The sequence below is a fragment of the Pan paniscus genome, chromosome 2, assembly GCF_029289425.2.
Source record: "Pan paniscus chromosome 2, NHGRI_mPanPan1-v2.0_pri, whole genome shotgun sequence".
Classification (NCBI taxonomy): Eukaryota; Metazoa; Chordata; class Mammalia; order Primates; family Hominidae; genus Pan; species Pan paniscus.
In genome coordinates, this window is record NC_085926.1 from 74378108 (window position 1) to 74396871 (window position 18764).

General features: G+C 37.9%; 1 protein-coding gene across 3 annotated transcripts in view; it reads right to left on the reverse strand.

The window, feature by feature from the left end:
- Positions 1–18764, reverse strand: part of CNTN3 (contactin 3) — a 358712-nt gene that overhangs the window by 160017 nt on the left and 179931 nt on the right. For all 3 annotated transcript variants that reach the window (XM_055110140.2, XM_063602820.1, XM_057301830.1), the window contains one exon: positions 8997–9092. In XM_055110140.2, coding sequence (XP_054966115.1) covers positions 8997–9092 — 96 coding nt within the window. The remainder of the gene's footprint in view (positions 1–8996; positions 9093–18764) is intronic.

Consider the following 18764-nt stretch of genomic DNA (forward strand, 5'->3'; position numbering starts at 1 on the left):
AAGTCAGTTGGAATGTGCTGGCTGGGCCCCTGGGGTCACTGATGCTAGTACAGGATGGGCATCTCAAAGCCATCTCCATTCCTTTTCTCTAAACATAATTGTTTTAACTTTTTCCTCCTCCACCACAGATAATCCAATGAGGAAAAAAACCCAAACATTTTCTAGAACCATGTTTTCTAAAGTGGGGTTCAGATATTCCCAGCCAGACAATCCCCCAGGGTACAGAAAGAAAGTACAGTTAATCCCCTTCATAGATTTACTTTTATTTAGATATTTTAAATTTTTACATTTTTCCATAAACATATTAAGATGGTAGTATATTTGTATGTGTATAAATAAATCAGACATTTCAAACAATTCACATGGATTGCCTTCTTAAATACTCACAATGATCCTATAAGGATAGGTTCTGTGATTATTCCCCATGTATAGATAAGAAATAAGAGATACAGAGGTTAGGCAACCTGTTCCAAATTCCATAGCTTGTAATGAAAGTGTTAGAATTGGAACTCAAGCAGTCTAGCTCTAGGTGCCCAGTTTGTACCCTCTCTGCTTCCTTCATATGTGTATATGTGTGAGTGTGATTGTGGCAGGGTGGTGCTTAAAAAGGTTTTCATTGTTACAGAGTACCCATTAAAGGAGTCTGAAAAACACTGTTTTAGAAGGTGGAAAATGTATAAGTAAAAAAAAAATTGAAGCCTATAATGTTTGTGAGCACAGGAAAATTTTCCATCAGAAAGCAACTGACCAGCTGGGCGCAGTGGCTCACACCTGTAATCCCAGCACTTTAGGAGGCCGAAGCGGTCGGATCACTTGAGGTCAGGAGTTCGAGAACAGGCTGGCCAACATGGCAAAACCCCATCTCTTTTAAAAACACAAAAATTAGCCGGGCATGGTGGTGTGTGCCTATAGTCCCAGCTACTCGGGAGGTTGAGGCATGAGAATCGCTTGAACCCGGGAGGTGGAGGTTGCAGTGAGCCAAGATTGTGCCACTGCACTCCAGCCTGGGTGACAGAGGGACATTCTAAAATTAAAAAAAAAAAAAAGAAAAGAAAGGAAAGAAAGCAACAGACCTAGGTGCCCAAATCTACGATGACATGGCTTTGGACAAATCACCTAACTGCTCTGAGCCTTGGCTTGTCAATGCAGAATGAGAGTGATACTCTCTTCCTTGAAGTTCTGTTAGGAGCAATAAGCTGTGTCTGGCCAATAATAATGGCACCTATTATTGTCATTCTAGGGTTAACTAGTCACTAGCAAACTCATCATTTTCATTCCCTGTGGGCCCATATGTACCTGAGGACAGAATTCCTATCTATCTTCCTATTTCCTGCAAACTGAACTCAGTGCTTTTCTCTTGGGGAGGGGTTTCGGGCAGTATTCGACAAGTATCAATTTGGATATATTTCTATCAACTTCAAGAGCAATACGCTCAGTTTTTCTGTTATTTAATATCAATCTTATTCAAGTGTAGAAACATATTTATTATAGTAAAACCTTATTATTATAAGACATATCACATCTTCCACAAATAAATAGCTGTTTGATGGATACTTGAGTAAATCAATGAATGAATACAATGGATGGAAGGATGGATGGAATATGCCTGGATGGACAGACTTAGAAAGAAAGAAAAAAGGAAAGTTGAAGGCAGGTTCAATTAATATTTTAAATTCACAGCTTCCACATTCAGGCACTTTGGAGAACTTCAGGATTTTCATCTCCATTTCCAACTACAAAATGGTCTATAGAGTACAACAAATGTTTCCTTTAGAGATCAAAATATTTTATAGTTATCCATATAAAAGCAGCTAAGGTTTATGTGTCAATTGATTCAGAACATACTTGTCTTAATGCGACTATGAATCTGTTAATATTCTGAACTCCTGAAAATGTCAATAGTCACATCAGTATTGACATATTCAAAAAATAGTTTACAATTTTGAGATTCATTCAGTCTACAGATGGATTACCTGTTTGCCATGACATTCTAACCTATCCCCAGGATAGGAGCAATAAATAAGCAGTAATATTCTATTGTACAGATGCCAATTTCTCAATAGCCTATCAATCATCTGCTTCCTAGTCTTGATCTTGCAGTTTGTGGTGACATAAATGCTGCTGTAATGCAACTTTTGCACCTGCTCCTTTAGGGAAGGTGGAAACCACTGGGTTATTGGAGAAGCAGTCTACACAGTGACCTCTGATGCAAATGTGATGGGAGCCAGAAAGCATATTCTTAATTCTGTTTTTTCCCCCTAAAGAGACAAAGTATTGCTATGTTGCCCAGTTTGGTTTCAAACTCCTGGCCTCAAGGGATCCTCCCATCTTGGCTTCCCAAAGTGTTGGGATTACAAACATGAGCCACCATGTCCACTGCAGAAAACATATTCCTTTTTTTTTTTTTTTTTTTGAGTCAGTCTCACTCTGTTGCCCAGGCTGGAGTGCAATGGCGCGACCTTGGCTCACTACAACCTCTGCCTCCAGGGTTCAAGCAATTCTCCTGCCTCAGATTCCCAAATAGCTGGGATTACAGGCACCTGCCACCATGCACAGCTAATTTTTGTATTTTTAGTGAGACGGGGTTTCACCTTGCTGGCCAGGCTGGTCTCCATCTCCCAACCTCAGGCGACCCGCCCACCTTGGCTTCCCAAAATGTTAGGATTACAGGCATGAGCCACCGTGCCCAGCTAGAAAGCATATTCTTTCTTCCCAAATAAAACATCAAATTTAGAGATTCATCTCTACATTTTTTTATTTTGACACTACCTATACATACATTATGTATTCTTGACTTCAAGATTTTGAAAAATGCTAATGTTTTAAAGTTTATTTTATTTAAAATTTTTTTTTTTTTTTTTGGAGACAGAATCTCACTCTGTCACCCAGGCTGGAGTGCAATGGCGCGATCTCGGCTTACTAACACCTCTGCCTCCAGGGTTGAAGCGATTCTCTTGCCTCAGCCTCCCAAGTAGCTAGGACTATAGGTGCACGCGCCACCATGCTTGGATAATTTTTTTTTTGTATTTTAGTAGGGGGGGCGGGTTTCACCATGTTGCCCAGGCTGGTCTTGAACTCCTGAGTTCAGGCAATCCACCCTCCTCGGCCTCCCAAAGTGCTAGGATTACAGGCATGAGCCACCGCACCTGGCCTGTTTTAAAGTTTAACTTTATTACCTGCAGAACAGTAGCAAAGTGTTGTTCAAGGAAAACTGTGTGCCTAAGATGAAGCTGTATTATACTTACAGATTAAATTGTTTAAGGAAATTGTTGTTTTGAGACATAATCACATCCAAAAACACTAGTCATGTGTCTCACTGCCTTGATGGAGACTCTAGCAACTGGACAAGTCTTCCTAGAGATGAAAACGCCTATTCAGTGCGTTTTCTTCAGGTTCTGTCAGCTAAGCTACCTGAGCTGACTTCTGTTTTTCAGTCTATGCATCTTGGGTAAAGAAAAAAAAAATAAAGATGCTGATACAGAAGTTGTAAATCCCATGCCATCTGGGCATGTTGCTAACAGTTCTCACCTTTGTCACACCAGGGTTTACAAGGCAATTTTTAGCATAATGTCACTTCAGCCTCCATTACCTGCTGTTTGGCATCTCACATTCTCTTTTTTCCATCCCAAGGGCTATGTTGTTATAATATGTGAATGGCAGTATACAAGACTTCCATTTCAAGAATATGTGCATAGCAGAGATATGGAAAGCTGAATCAAGACACCAAAGTCATTTGCTGATTAAACACTGGGACAGACTCAAGCCTGTTTTCTATTCAGAATAAATTTCTATCAGCCATTGTTGAACAGAACTCATCTCTTTATTAACATGCATGTATGTAATAACTTGATTAACCTATGAATTCCTGAGTAATTAGTATTTATTATAAGGTGCCCATGAACTAGTCTCATGACCTTACTGAAAACACGGTAATTTTTCTCGTGTATTTCAATGTCTAATGATTGTGTGGTGATATCAGCAACTGAATGGTAATTAACATGAACTCCCAGCTTTTCACATGCCTGATAACTAGATTAATAATTATGCTACAGGTGATGCATGTCCAGTCTTCTATTTCTGGCTTTTGATTTCCTAGTTTTCTGACAAACTTTGGGAGGTTAATTCCTCTTGCTTCATAGAGGTGCTGGATTGCTCTGCAGAGAAAGCAATGACTGGGAGGTGGCAGAAAATGACACAGAATGATGGGGAGATAAGAACCCTCTCAGATGACAGCAGTCTGTTGCTGCGAGGTTACAGGGATTCCCAGGAAAATTCTTCATTGTCTCCCACCATAAAACAATTTTTTATTATTATAGTATCAAATAGATGGCAAATGCTCTTATCCAGAGCTGCCCCAAGTTGCTGATACTATCTTGTAAATTACATCGATGAATTAAGGAAATATGATTAACATACGCAGTTTCCACACTTTGGGATCCTTATTTAGGCCTTTTCCACATCTATCTTCCCAATCTAGTTATGGAGAACATTTCTGGGTTTTATCCCAAATAAACAAAAGAAAGTTATAAACTTACTGCGCTAAAAGGAGATTTTAACACAATTTTACTATGAGTCAAAACATTTAGTTAACTCTGGAGATATTTCTGCTAATGTGATTTTAAGCATTGCTGATGTGTTAAACAATGGGCTGGAAAATTAAAACAAAACCATGAACTGTGCTGTCTCCAATTTTGAAATGTCAGAAGCTTTTGGCTTAGGACAGTGTCACTTCTGCTGAGGACTCTGTGCCTTCTCATTTGGAGAATGGCAACAGGGTGCTGGTTTAGAGCATGCCATACTAGAAAGAGCCCTGGTCATGAGTCAGAGCCTCCAGGTTCTAGTTTTACTTCTTCACAGCTCTGTGATTTTAGGTTGGCTGCCTCCTCTCTGAGGCACACTTTGCAAACTCCCGAAGTGTAGCCCTAAATAAAAGCTGGAGGGTTTTGTGCTGAAGCTTAGTTTCTGGCCTCGTGCCTCATGTGCCATTTCTAAGCAGGAAGTCTGGGCTCAAGGCACTAGGCATTGGCTGGTTAAGAGCCCACGCTCTTAGCATCTGCAGGCTCAGCTTCCAGACTCTACTGTACATTGTCACGCATCTTCCTCCCCATACTTTTACCCAAAAAGAATCTCACTAGCAGGTAATTTCCACAAAGGACTAGAACACTGCTTGGCATCTAAGCAACACTCAATAGACAGAGGCTAACACTACTATGATTATTTTTATTTTATTTATTTTATTTTTTTTGGGACAGGGTCTCGCTCTGTTGCCCAGGCTGGAGTGCAGTGGTATGATCAGCTCACTGCAACCTCCACCTCCCGAGCTCAAGCAATCCTCCCACCTCAGCCTCCCGAGTAGCTGGGACTACAGGTGTGCACCACCTTGCTCAGCTAATTTTTTGTATTTTGGGTAGAGGTGGGGTTTTACCATGTTGCCCAGGCTGGTTTTGAACTCCTGAGCTCAAGCAATCTGCCTGCCTCGGCCTCCCAAAGTGCTGGGATTACAGGCATGAGCCATTGTGCCCAGCTGGTTACTATTATTATTATTATTACTGCCTTTCTTTGCTTACTCTGTTAGGCTGATATAAGAGGAAATACAACAGATAAATAAAATACGATTGTGTCTTCAGTAATCAGAAAAATAACAAATTTAAACATTTCTAACCACAGAGAGGGGACCAAGAAGAAATGAAGAAATGTGAAGTGAATATAGGTAATATAAAGTGTGGGAGACAGAGAAGGGCAAGCACATGTCTTGCAGGGACTGTGAGACTCTGTGGGAAGAAAACCAAATGGACCACAGTGCAGGCCATGAGCTCTCTGATTAATCCTTCATCACTTGTACTGATATACCCCGGAGTTACAGTTTCAGCTGCTCTCTGACCTGGCTCATACCCTCTACTGAATTAAAGGCCATAAGTCAAAAAGGTGATGAAGCGGGGCTGATACCAGCTGCTGTGGACAGAGTTTACTCTGATCTGTCAATGCCCGCACCTGTCTGGTTGGCACCCAGGGCATTTTGGCTGTTAAATGCTTATATCTTCACAAAGTTTCCAGTGAACTCTCAAAAAGCATGTATAACTGGCCAAATTTTAAAAAATGTATTCCTTACATGAATGTGTTCATTTCTTCAACCAATATTTACTGTTTGTTACAAACCAGCCTTGTACTAGGCTCTTGGGTGCAGACGAACACCAACATAGGCCTGCCCTCAAGAAGCTCATAAGCCAATGTGTTAAGACAGTGGACGTGAATTGTGAATACCTCCGCATTACAGACACTTGGATCAATGAGCATCACACTTTTTAGCATCTAAATCTGTACAATCTGGAACTGAGGGAAGTATGCTTTTGGTGAATGTTATTTGCTCTCCTATGCATGCTCTGGGTTCTTATGGGTTCATGTCTGACATCTGGGAAGATTTCTTCCCGTCTTCACCTACAATCCTATTTGACTTCCACTGTCATCCCAACCGAGTGTTTTAAAAATGAAAGGACTACCTGAAGTCACCAAAGGGAGAGAAAAATCAGGATATCATTATTTAGGACAGGTGTGATGGGCTAACAGTTCTCCAATTTTATAACATTTGAATAGATTCATCTTTTGGGACATGTTTCATCCAACAGCTTACTAAGACATGTTCACTCTGTGCATACTTAGGCAACCAAAAAGTTCCTCCTTTCCGATCAGTGAATGTACCTAATCATAATAACACTTAAACAAAATCACTCAGTTGGAATTTTAAATTGGGTCAACACCTATAAAACTGATCACAACCAAGACTACCCAGCTATTACGTTATGTTCATTTGAGACAATATAAATTTAAATTATTTTGATACTTCCTTCCCAGACGTAGTTTTAGCAATTATTTATTGCTATCTAATATATCTCCCTCTTTTTTCTCACAATACAACACTTCTTTTGGAAACTGCTTCTTTCTCATTCCAGTGCTTGTCAGTTGGTGGACTGACTCAAGCCCTCAGCTTCAGGGCTCCCATAAATAAGGCTGATTCTAAAAGAATCAGGAGCCATAGAGAAACAGGGTGTCTGCTTCATTAGGATATTTAGCATTAAGGATCACAGAGCTTAGAGCTGTCAGAGGTCACCTTTGCCTCCACAAGGAAGATACATGAGAATGGAGGCAATATGGAGAGAAGTAGAGTCAAGAAATACAGAGAAAAATGGATTGCTTATGGAGTTGATCCAATCCCTGAATCCAACGGATTGAGTTTTCAGGGAGCAGACCCCTAAATAGAGTTTGGGATAAAAGCTTTTAATCAATGATCAAAACTCATGAACGGAAAAAACTAGGATTCAACTGGGAAGAGAAAGAAACTGAATTGTGATGTGGTCCAACAAAGACATGGTCATCCTGACAGGAAGTTATGGATTAAATCAGAATTGCCCAGTGTTGGTCAGAAATGGTTGACCCTTCATATCCGAGCCTTGCTCAGTCACTAGATGTGGGCTTCCTCAGGAGGGGTGTGACTGTGGGCAAGTGTCTCTCTGCAGCTGGGGCAGACCAGGAAGGAGTGAGAGCTGGAGGCCATCCACTAACCCCACACCCCGTGGCGAGGCAGCACGTCCTTCTGGGTGGTGTATCTCTTCGTAAAACCTCACAGTGCTACCAGAAGCCACTTGATCATCCCAGTTATGTGAGCCAGCAAACTCCCAATTTTTTGTCAATACAGTGTGACTTCTGTTACTTTGTTTGCAATCAAGAGGCTCTATGCTTCCCTTCAAACTTAAAGTTCTTCTGAAACATCAAGATTCCAGCAATTATAAACACCCTTGAAATAAACTGGAGAACACAATTTAAACCCACAGCAGACCACATGATGGCAATCCTATTTTTTAATCAAGCTCCAAGTCTGCAGTCTCCAGCTGGTTCACGAATTTCAAGTGGCCAGATCCTGAAGATGGGAGATATCTGTTTTATTGGGCTGAGGGTTTGTGATCAAAACTGACAACTCTTTGGGTGGAAAGGACTGTAATTTGTATGTCACAGAACAAATAAAGTCCAGCATGTTTTCCTTTGAATAAGTTTTACTATAATGAGAAGTAGACTTCTCAGTTTCACTTCTGGTCAGAAAGATCCACTCTAACTTGTTTATCTCCCAGTAATTCTCATCCTCTCAATAACAAAATGCGTGTTTCTCTGAGAACAGTGATTTATTCATTAATAATGCCCTCTTTGTTCCTGCAAGTGGCCAAGTTTGCAATAGAGAGCACGATAGGAAAATCAAACCAGCACCCCAGGCTCGTACTGGGGAGATAATAAAATTATTTTCATATGTGCTGAAGTTCATTTTTACTCTGGGTCACTATCTTGGTAAGGTTCTGAATTTCTAGTAATATTTCAATTTATACCAATATAGAATAAAATTTGCAATTCCAACGCCCCAATGTAAATGATGTGAATATACACACATATCATTTCTATGTGTGTGTGTATATATATATATATATATAAATAAATACATATATAAAGAGGCTTATTGGCACATACTAAGTAAATGATGTGAATATACACACATATCATTTCTATGTGTGTGTGTATATATATATATATAAATACATATATAAAGAGGCTTATTGGCACATACTAATAAGCTTGTGTGTGTGTGTGTGTGACAGAGAGAGAGAGAGAAAGAGAGGCAGACAAACAGCAAAGATCCAATTTGACATGGCATAAAACTAAAAACCAAATGATAATGGTGTAATGACAAAGCATTGTTTAGCACCGTTAGGTGACTGAAGCAAATGTGATCTCTCTTGTCTTCATAACCCAAAAAGTCAATGAGTCGATTGTTTAGAAACTTCTCTGGATGGACTATTTTTTGTAGCGTTCCTCATATTCCAACTCAGCAGACAAAATCTAATGCTCAGGTTATCAAGTTTCTCAGAGTAATTTACAGATGCAATAACAGTACATGCGCTGCAGGCCTTGCCCTGAACCTTAATAAATATGAAAAGCAGAAACAGAGCATGACTTACCTCCAGAGTGTGGTGGGGGGCCGCAGAGCAGCACAACTCCCTGGCCTTCACGCACAGACACTGTACTCCTCATTTTGGTTTTAAAATTTTCAAGATCTGATTTGAAAACAAAACAAAACTGAATTTCAGAAAGACCAATTAAATCACAAATTTTACACCAAGACCTTCCTTTCCCTTAGAAAACAATTTTAGTTTTTGCTTTTTTCTTTAAAAATTTTTATTTTTATTTACTTAGAATTTCACCCTTTATTTTAGATTCAGGAGGTACACGTACAGGTTTGTTATGTGGTTATACTGTGTAATGCTGAGGTTTGGGGTTTGGTTGATCTCATCACCCAGGTAGTGAGTACAGAACCCAACAGGTAGGTAGTTTTCTAATCCTTACCCCTCTCCCTTCCTCCCCACTGTAGTCGTCCCCAGGGTCCATTTTTGTCATCTTTATGGTCATAAGTACCTAATATTTATCTTCTGCTTATAAGTGAGAACATACAGTATTTGGTTTTCTGTTCCTGCATGGAAAACAATTTTAAAATCTCTTTCCAAGAACCTAGAGAGAAAACCATTTGCTTTGAGGTAGAAAAGCTGGATTCTGATTTCTTTATTAAAGCTTCTAGAAATTCAGCAATACAATATAAATATATACCCACTGATCCCATGTTGCTGAAATAGTGTCTAAAATGGCATGAACTATCCAAAGACAAAGCGTGTATCAGAATGAACTAACCAGACAATATAATTCAAAAAAGGAAATGAAATATCCTAAATCAAAAGTAAATATGACTTTCACATTCACCAGTGATTCACCATATCATGAATACTTTTAGCTTCAACTTGTAATAATGACCAACTATTCATGAATTTCCCTCCTAAAATATTTTATCATAGCCTAAATAGATTTTATTCTACCTATAATTATTTTTATTTACAAAAATATTTGATAATATTCAGTTTCTGAGTATAAGTCCTATTTTTCCCATATTCTGAAGGGCTTTGTGGAAGATATATTGTCACTGAAAATTACCAAGTACATAGAATTCAAAGGATAACAGTAATTTAAATCAGCATATTCCCTTTTATTTATAGTGGCTAAAAATAATTATTTTTATAAGCATCCAAAGATTTTTTCAAGTGTTTAAAAAAGTTAAAAAAAATAGCAATCAAGTGCAAATACTATTTTGATTACCAACGGTTATTTTTAGAGAACATTTAATTTCTTCCAATGACAATCCAGTACAGCAAATACTGATTCATTCTTTCCAACTTAAATTAAAGGAGAGAGAAAATTCCGTTGACTTCATTTTTAAAAATGCTTTAGTTCATAGGGAAAGAGGAAGAAAGATCTGTTTCTTTAAAGTCTGACTTATAAAAAATGCCTGTGAATTACACCGTTAATATACTCTATGGTGTCACTTTCTGTATCAGAACAATTGTACTGTCAATTTCTGAAAGAATATACTCACTTCATAGCTCTTAAGGGCTGATATAAATTGCCTAAGTGGTGTCTATACAGAGTGAAGCAGTATATGTATTTTAGAATACAACTTGGATATTTTCAACTTTTCTTTGAAAAATATAAAAAGCAAAATAATTATCTTCAAATTGATAAAACCAGAACCTGTAGACACTTAGGGATACTCTAAGGACCATATAGCAGTATATCAGAGAGAAATAAGAGGGCCTATGTGCCTCATGTTATTGTTACTGAAAAACAGCATTAAATTGCTAGGTTATAAATATGGAGTAAAGCGATTCAGCAAAACTCTCTTGTGTGTGTCCAGAAAAGAAGAAAAAACAGTTGATGGACTTATTTTAACCACAGGCTATCCAACAGAAATGATACAATAACATAGCGTTGTATCACCTTAAATCTAACTAAAATGCAACATTCTCAAAACATTAAGTCTCTTGGAATGTAACTAACTGAGTTAGAACTGCAAAACTAGACCATCCAAATGTTTCCCAATGGCTAAATGAGGCAGTACCTCATATCAGAATGTAGCTTATACATGGAATTTCCAAAGATTATTTCTTGATGATCAAGTATGTGTCATCATTGCTGCCTTCCTGTCTAATTCCTTGTTATCTTCTGCCATACAATTTCACAGTGTGGATGTTTTCTATCACTGATTTTAGCTAGAATATGCAAAAATGTATAGAATAGTTCTACGGAAACCAGTAATGTCTCCTCCAAAGGTAAAATCTCTTTTGCCTAAGCACAAATATAGCTGGCACAGATCTGCCCATTGGTCTAGAGACAAGCATGGCTACTCTTTCTGCAGTGCACGAGTGCAAGGAATATTGTTCTGGATATCTGATATGGCCGGTTCATGGACGTAGCATCAGGAAGCAAAGAAAAATAACTTAATTGTAATGGCACATTGTAAGTGGCACTTTGCTGAAAAGGTGTTAAGTACACAGAGGACTGCATAGTTAATCTACAGGTGTAACCAAGGCTTCAACAAGCAGAACCTGGACAAGTAGACGGACAGTAGTAGTAGCAGTCAGAGGGCCAGGGTGGGCATTTTTCTGAGGCAGATGGAGCAACATAGATGCGTAAGAACATACATGTTACAGTCAAGGTATAGCGAGACTTTTCTCCTTTTTTGCAACACTAGGAACTATGAGAAAAGAGTGGTGTCAATGTCTAAAAAGCTTTAGATCATTAAAATATCTAGTGGAAGATTATATGTGTCACCCAAATGTAAGTCAAGCTATATATAGTCCAATTTTTGACTTTAAAAACAAACTAAGATGATAAAGAACACCTACAAGTAACTACAGCTATCATCATATTTAATGGTGAAAGACCGAGTGCTTTCCCCCTCCCCAGCATCAGAAATTCAAGGGAGTTAAGCAGGTCACAGGATACAATTTCTACATACTAATAATAAACATGCAAAAATTGAAATTAAAAACTCAAAACTACTCACAATTGTTCCAAATAAAATAAAATACTCAGGTAAATTACACATAACAAAACATGCAAAAGATCTGTATAATGAAAATTACAAAATGCTAATGAAAAAGAAAAAAAATGCAGAGGCATAAATAAATGGAGACACATACTATGTACATGGATTGTTAGATTCAACATAATTGCTGTTCTTCCCAAATTAATACACTGTCATATGCTGTAGAACAACGTTTTGGTAAATGCTGGACCACATATATGGCCAGACCATATTTATAACAGTGATATCATAGGCATCATGACATAGTAGTGAAATATATTACTCCTGAGTTTGTGGTGATTGTGTAAAAAACCTACTATGCTGCCAGTCATATAAAAGTTTTGCATATAAAATTATGTATAGCATATAATGCTTGAGAATGATACTAAATAACTGTTACGGGTTTATGTATTTACTATGCTATAATTTTATTGTTATTTTAGAATATATTACTTTTACAAATTGAAAAAAAAAAAGGTTAACCATAAAACAGCCTGAGGTAGGTCCTTCAGGAGTTTTTCAGAAGGAGGCATTGTCATTATAAAAGATGACAGTTCCATGCATGTTATTGCCCCTGAAGATCTTCCAGTGGCATAAGATGTGGAGGTGGAAGACAGTGATACTGATGATCCTGACCCTGTGTAGGCCTAGGTTAACATGTGTGTTTTTAAATGCTTTTGGCAAAAACACTTAAAAAGAAAACAAAATAAAAAAGCTTATTGAATAAGTGTATAAGAAAATAGTTTAGTAAAGCTTCACAATGTGTGTTTTAAGCTAAGTGTTATTATGGGTCAAAATTCATAAAACATTAAAAGTTTATAAATACAAACATTATAGTAAGCCAAGATTAATTTATTACTGAAACATATTTTTATAAATTCAGTGTAGCCTAAGTGTACAGTGTTTATGAAGTCTACAGTAATGTACAGTAATGTCCTAGGCCTTCACATTCACTCACCACTCACTCACCAATTCACCCACAACAGCCTCCAGTCCCGCAAACTCCATTCATGGTAAGTGTTCAGTATAGATATACCGTTTCCTGTCTTTTATATTGTACTGTACCTTTTCTATGCTTAGATATGTTCAGAAACACAAATACTCACCATTGTGTCACAATTGCCTACAGTATTAAGTAAAGTGATCTGCTGTACAGGTTTATAGCCTAGCAGCAATAGGCTACACTGTACAGCCTAGGTGTGTAGTAGGTAATACCATCTGGGTATAATAAGTACATACTATGATGTTTGATGAAATCACCTAATGATGCATTTCTCAGAACATATCCCTGTCATTAAGTGACACATGAGTGTATAATTTTAATATAATTCTGATCGAAATATCAGCATGGTTTTGGGTTTGTTCTTTTTTTTTTGTAGATAAAGACAAGCTTATTCTAAAATTTATATGTAAAGGCACAGGACTTAGAATGCGTAAAACTATCTAGACTAAAAACAAAGCAGGAAGAATCACTCTACCTAACATTGAGGCTTATAATATAGCTACAATGATCAAGACCATGTGGTAGTGGCACAGGGAGAGACACATAGATCCATACAGCAAAACAGAGAACACAGAAATAGACTCACAAAAAAGGGCTCAGCTGATTTTTGAAAAAATGCAATTCAATGGAAGGAGAGAAAAAAAAATCGACCTAAACTTTACTCAGTTTAAAAATCAACTCAAACTAGACCACAAACGTAAATGTAAAACATAAAGCTATAGAACTTTTATTTAAAAAATATTGGAAACCATCTTTGGGATGTAAGGATAGGCAAAGAGCTTTTAGACTTGACACCAATTGAATGGTCTTTAAAAGGAAGGACCAATAAGTCAGACTGCATCAACATTTAAAACTTCTACTCCATGAAAGCTCAAGCGAAGAGGATGCAAAGAAAAGCTACAGACTGGGAGGATATACTTGAAAACCACTTATCCACTAAAGAAAGAGTATCTAGAATAAGTAAGACTGCCCAAAATTCAATAGTATAAAACATACGATTCCATTAGAAAATGGGAAGAAGACACAAACAGTTCACTGAAGAGGAAAAACAGATGGAAAATACGGACCTGAAAAGATGTTCAACATCATTAGACATCGGGGAAATGCAAATTAAAACTACAATGAGCTATCACTCCACACCTACCAAAATACCTAAAAACAAAAAACAAAACAGTGACAGCACTAAATCTTGGAGAGGATGTAAGGAGGCTGGATGATTCAGACATTGTCTTCTTAAGTGTAAAATGTCAAAGCCAATATGGAAAACATGTTTTTTAGTTTCCTGTAAAACAAACCACACATAACTACCATATGACCAGCAATTGCACTTTTGGGCATTTATCCTAGAGAAATGAAAACACTTGTTCATACAAAAATCTGTACATAAAAGTTCGCAGAGTTTTATGTGTAACAGCCCTAAACTGGAAACAACCCAAGTTCCTTCAATGTGTGAATGGCTAAATGCACAGTGCTACATCCATACCATGGAATGCTACCCTGCAACTCAAAGCAATCAAATCTTTATACACCCAACCCCTTTGGTAAATCTTCAGGAAATTATGCTGACAGAAATATGCCAATTCCAAAAGGTTCTTACTATATGATTCCATTTATGTAAAACTTTAAAAAATTCAAATTTAGAAATAGGGTTTAGTGCTGAGCATGGTGTTTTACAACTGTAATCCCAGCAACTCCAGAGGCTGAGGTAGGAGGGTTGCTTGAGACCAGGAGTTAGAGACCAGCCTGGGCAATAGTGAGACCCCATCTCTTAAAAAATTAAAATAAAAACAAAATGGGAGTAAATTAGTGGTTGCCAATGTTTAGGGAAATTGGAGGGAGATATGGGAGTGTCGTTATCAAAGGGTACTATGAGGGATCCTTGTGGGACCTGAACTGTCCTCTTTCTTGACTGTGTTGGTCAACACATGTACATCCATGTGATAAAATTAGAACTAAATACACATACACAATGAGTATGTATAAACCAGGGAAATATGAATTAAAAAATAATAAGCAAGCAAGCAAAGATAAAGTCCAGTTCCTCATATTTCCTTATTTCCTTTTATTTTCTTTTCTCTTCCCCCACATTACCTACAGGATAGAAGTGGCTTGCTGACCCCGCTTCTGGCCATCAGCTGTGTGTGCTACTCTACCAGAGCCCATAGCTCCAGCCACAACATGGGGCCAGTATCTCTGAAGTCAACATCAAAGAAAGGTGTGCAGAGCCCTTAGGGAAGAACACTCCTTCTTGTGACTAGCTTTTTGTAAAAATTCACATGGACCATTTCTGCTGTATAAAAGTCTTCACTTTGATACATGTCTGTTAATTTTCTATATTGTGCCAGGTTTTCTATTGCCTATCCAAGCTCTGCACTTCAGGTTGATCTTCCCATGCAGTAGCAAGGAAAACTCCAGGAAACCATCAGTGTATATGGAGAAAAGAAACTGGGGTCACTCGGACTTTTTTTCTGATATTCTGTGCTCAATCTTTTTCCCCTTCCTACATATTGTTGGTGTTGGTTTCTCACCTGAATTGACCTAGGTAGTGAACTATCAAGCAGAGTATGTGAAATACCACCTGGTACAACTGCAGGGGTATAGTGCACAAGTCTGTCTCTGTATGACTTAAAATCAACCAGAAGAATGACTACCATTTCCCAACAAGTAAATTTGAGTAAACTTGTGTCAAGCCAAGTTAAATGAGTTTCTTTTTGCAGAATAAGTCAGGGACCTTAATATAAGCTATGGACGGATAATATCTACTAAAGTGGAATGGATATTATAGAGTATTCTAAATGTATTTGACCAAATAATTCAATGTAGACAATTTTATGGGAAATGCTGAAAAGGCCACATGTGCAATTGGGCACATAAATATTAAAAAAGATGTCAAGAGACTGCAAAGTAAAACAAGCCATTTTCCCTCTAAAAGAACTAAAATGGAACATAATAGTGGCAATATATCTGAAATGGTGGCCAGCTAACTAAATGGTCTCAACATTTAAAAACTGAAGAGCTCTGCCTCAAAATGCTTTATATCTACTTGTGATCACAGCATGAAGAGCAAATGAAATCATTGTCACTGAAAACTGGATGTGAGCTTTACTACTTGTATAACACAACGCTATTTGATGCTATGAGGTGAAGTGTTACCTCTTCAATTAAAATGAAAAATACTATCCAGTAGTGACAATTTGTACCAGGAACACAGACACAGGCAATGTAATAGTCTTCCATACATAATATCTTAAATGTCTTTAATGTTTAATGTTGAAATGCTTAGTGATTGGTAGTTATCAAGTTACATCATTACATGAACAGTGTAAATGACAAGATTGCCTTTGAAAGAATCAGGTCGCTGCCAATAAAAGATATTTGTGTACTGCCATGAAGAAACCCAATGAACATACCCAGAAAAGCAATCAAAATAAAGACTGCAATTCAGTTATGGTTTTCACCCTTACTGTAAGTCAGGCTTGTCCAATCTTTTGGCTTCCCTAGGCCACATTGGAAGAAGAATTGTCTTGGGCCACACATAAAATACATTAACACTAACAAGAGCCAATGAGCTAAAAAAAAAAATCACAAAAAAATCTCATAATGTTTTACAAAAGTTTACAAATTTGTGTTGGGCTGCATTTGAAGCCACCATAGGCCACAGGTTGGACAAGCTTGCTATAAAAAAGAATCCCATGCAATGATTCAGTTTCACAATCAAGTGGTAAAGTTTCAAGTAGTTGATAAACCTCATTAAAGCATGCCCACTATAAAAATAAACAAATCCCAGTTCAGTGAATGACCACACCTTTCTTCCTGCCTTATGGCACATGCAGAAGCACTTAGAAGATCTCCTAAATCGGAATATTAGACATAAACAACTGACTCTTAGTTATCTTCGGTATCAGCATGTTCAAAACTCAATCATTATTTTCATTATTTCTTGCTCTATTTCCCAACACCCAAATTCAAAGTGTCTCCTCCTTTTTTGTTCCCTTTCTTGCTGGTCCAATTCTCAAAACATTTAATTATGTATAAAGCCCCTAAGGGAAAACTCTCCCATGGCAAAGTGTGTCTTAGGAAAACAAAACTTTATCCTTATGAAAAATAATAGCTTATTCAACAAAAGTTCAATAGTGTTTTAGTTTTGTTTCTCCCAAGCCAGAGCCTCCAAAAAGACTTGGGTGACATACTTTATGGGGGGTGATCTTAGAGGCAGTGGGGAAGGAAAGGGGAGAGATGGAGGAAAATTCAACATCTGGGTACATTACCGAAGTTGCTACTGCAGTCAATGAGAACTTGATTTCAAATGAACCTCTGACAACCATACAAAATGTCATCCAGAATCATCCATTTGAAAGATGGGAGTCGGGGGTATATACAGGCTCCCAACCCCAATAGTGGAGGAATTTCCCTGGGGACAACAACTCCCTCATCTCCATCAGAGCTTCTACTACGAACCTGCAAGAAACTGTCTACCCGCTCTGCAAATGCTTTGGGAGGTGGGCATCAGAGGTGTGATACAGGGCATCAAAAAATGTCTACCACAAACAGATTTTTTCCTTAAGCCTGAGCCTTTTGAGAGATTTTAAAACAGGTGTGCATTGTAAGTCTCCAAGCAGAGACTGACGTATTTCGTATTTTTCTAAGACTATTTAGGAAATGTAGCAAAGCATCTAATAAGATCATAACAGCCTCAGGATCTGTTGTTTTGTTCTGAAACACCACCTGGAAAATGCAGGCACAGGGTGGACCCTAAGCACCTAAGTATACTCTACAAGACCTTTCCGCATAGGTATTTCATAGTTCAGCTTCATCTGCCTCCCATACATTGCTCCAACACTGTCAACTCCCAGCCACATACACTAAGCAACAACAAACTTTTATTCTGGGGGCTCTGCCAGGATTAGAGCCTTGTCATTTTCATCTTTCTATCTCTAGACTGTCACATATTTCTTGGCATTGTGTAGGTCATCAAAGAATGTCTGAAATAAGCATCCATCATCTCATTTTCCTTAGGATCTCCATAATGGGTCTTCCCACCAAAGTTAAATTATTGGTGTCTGCATTGCAGAGTTCCTAACTTTCTACTAGTGAAATTTAGGAAGAGAACACAGGAATTAGAACATCAGGATATTCTGACCATAATCCAGGCCTGCAGATCTATAGGTGTGTCACTTGATTGCCCTGTGTCTTCACACATTCCATTTGTAAAGTGGGTACAATATCCACTCTTTGAACCTCACAGGGCTTTTCAAGAGAGGAACCTTAGCATCCCAGATCTGTAAGCCTTTTGAAAAATGAAAACAATTATACAAGTACAAGGTTTCATTTTTCCTTTTGAGTCTCTGGTTTCATAACGATTCCTGTTTCCATCTCTCTTTTGTCTTCCTTACAGTTTTTCAAACATGCACAGTTCACCCCATCTTAAAAATAAAACACATCTTCCAATGATCTCATGCCCAACTTTTCTGAACACTCTCTCTACTGCCCACCCCCAGAGGTCCATGAACATCTGTTTCCTTTCAATTTTTAACTTGGGTTGAAGTCAAGTCTTTGTCCTGTGGAGTCAGACAAACCTAGGTGCAATCCCTTGGCTGATTCTCTCTAGCTATTTGAACAGGGCATATTACTTCATTTGTTGATCCACAGGTTCCCCATCAGTAAATTAAGGATAAGACAGCAATTACCTCTGCTATTGTTGCAAGGAAGAAATAAGATAACTCGTGTAAATTACTTAAAACACTGCTTAATTTATAAATGTTAAATAAATGATAGGTACTATCATTTTTCTTCACATTCTTTCAGGAAACTCAC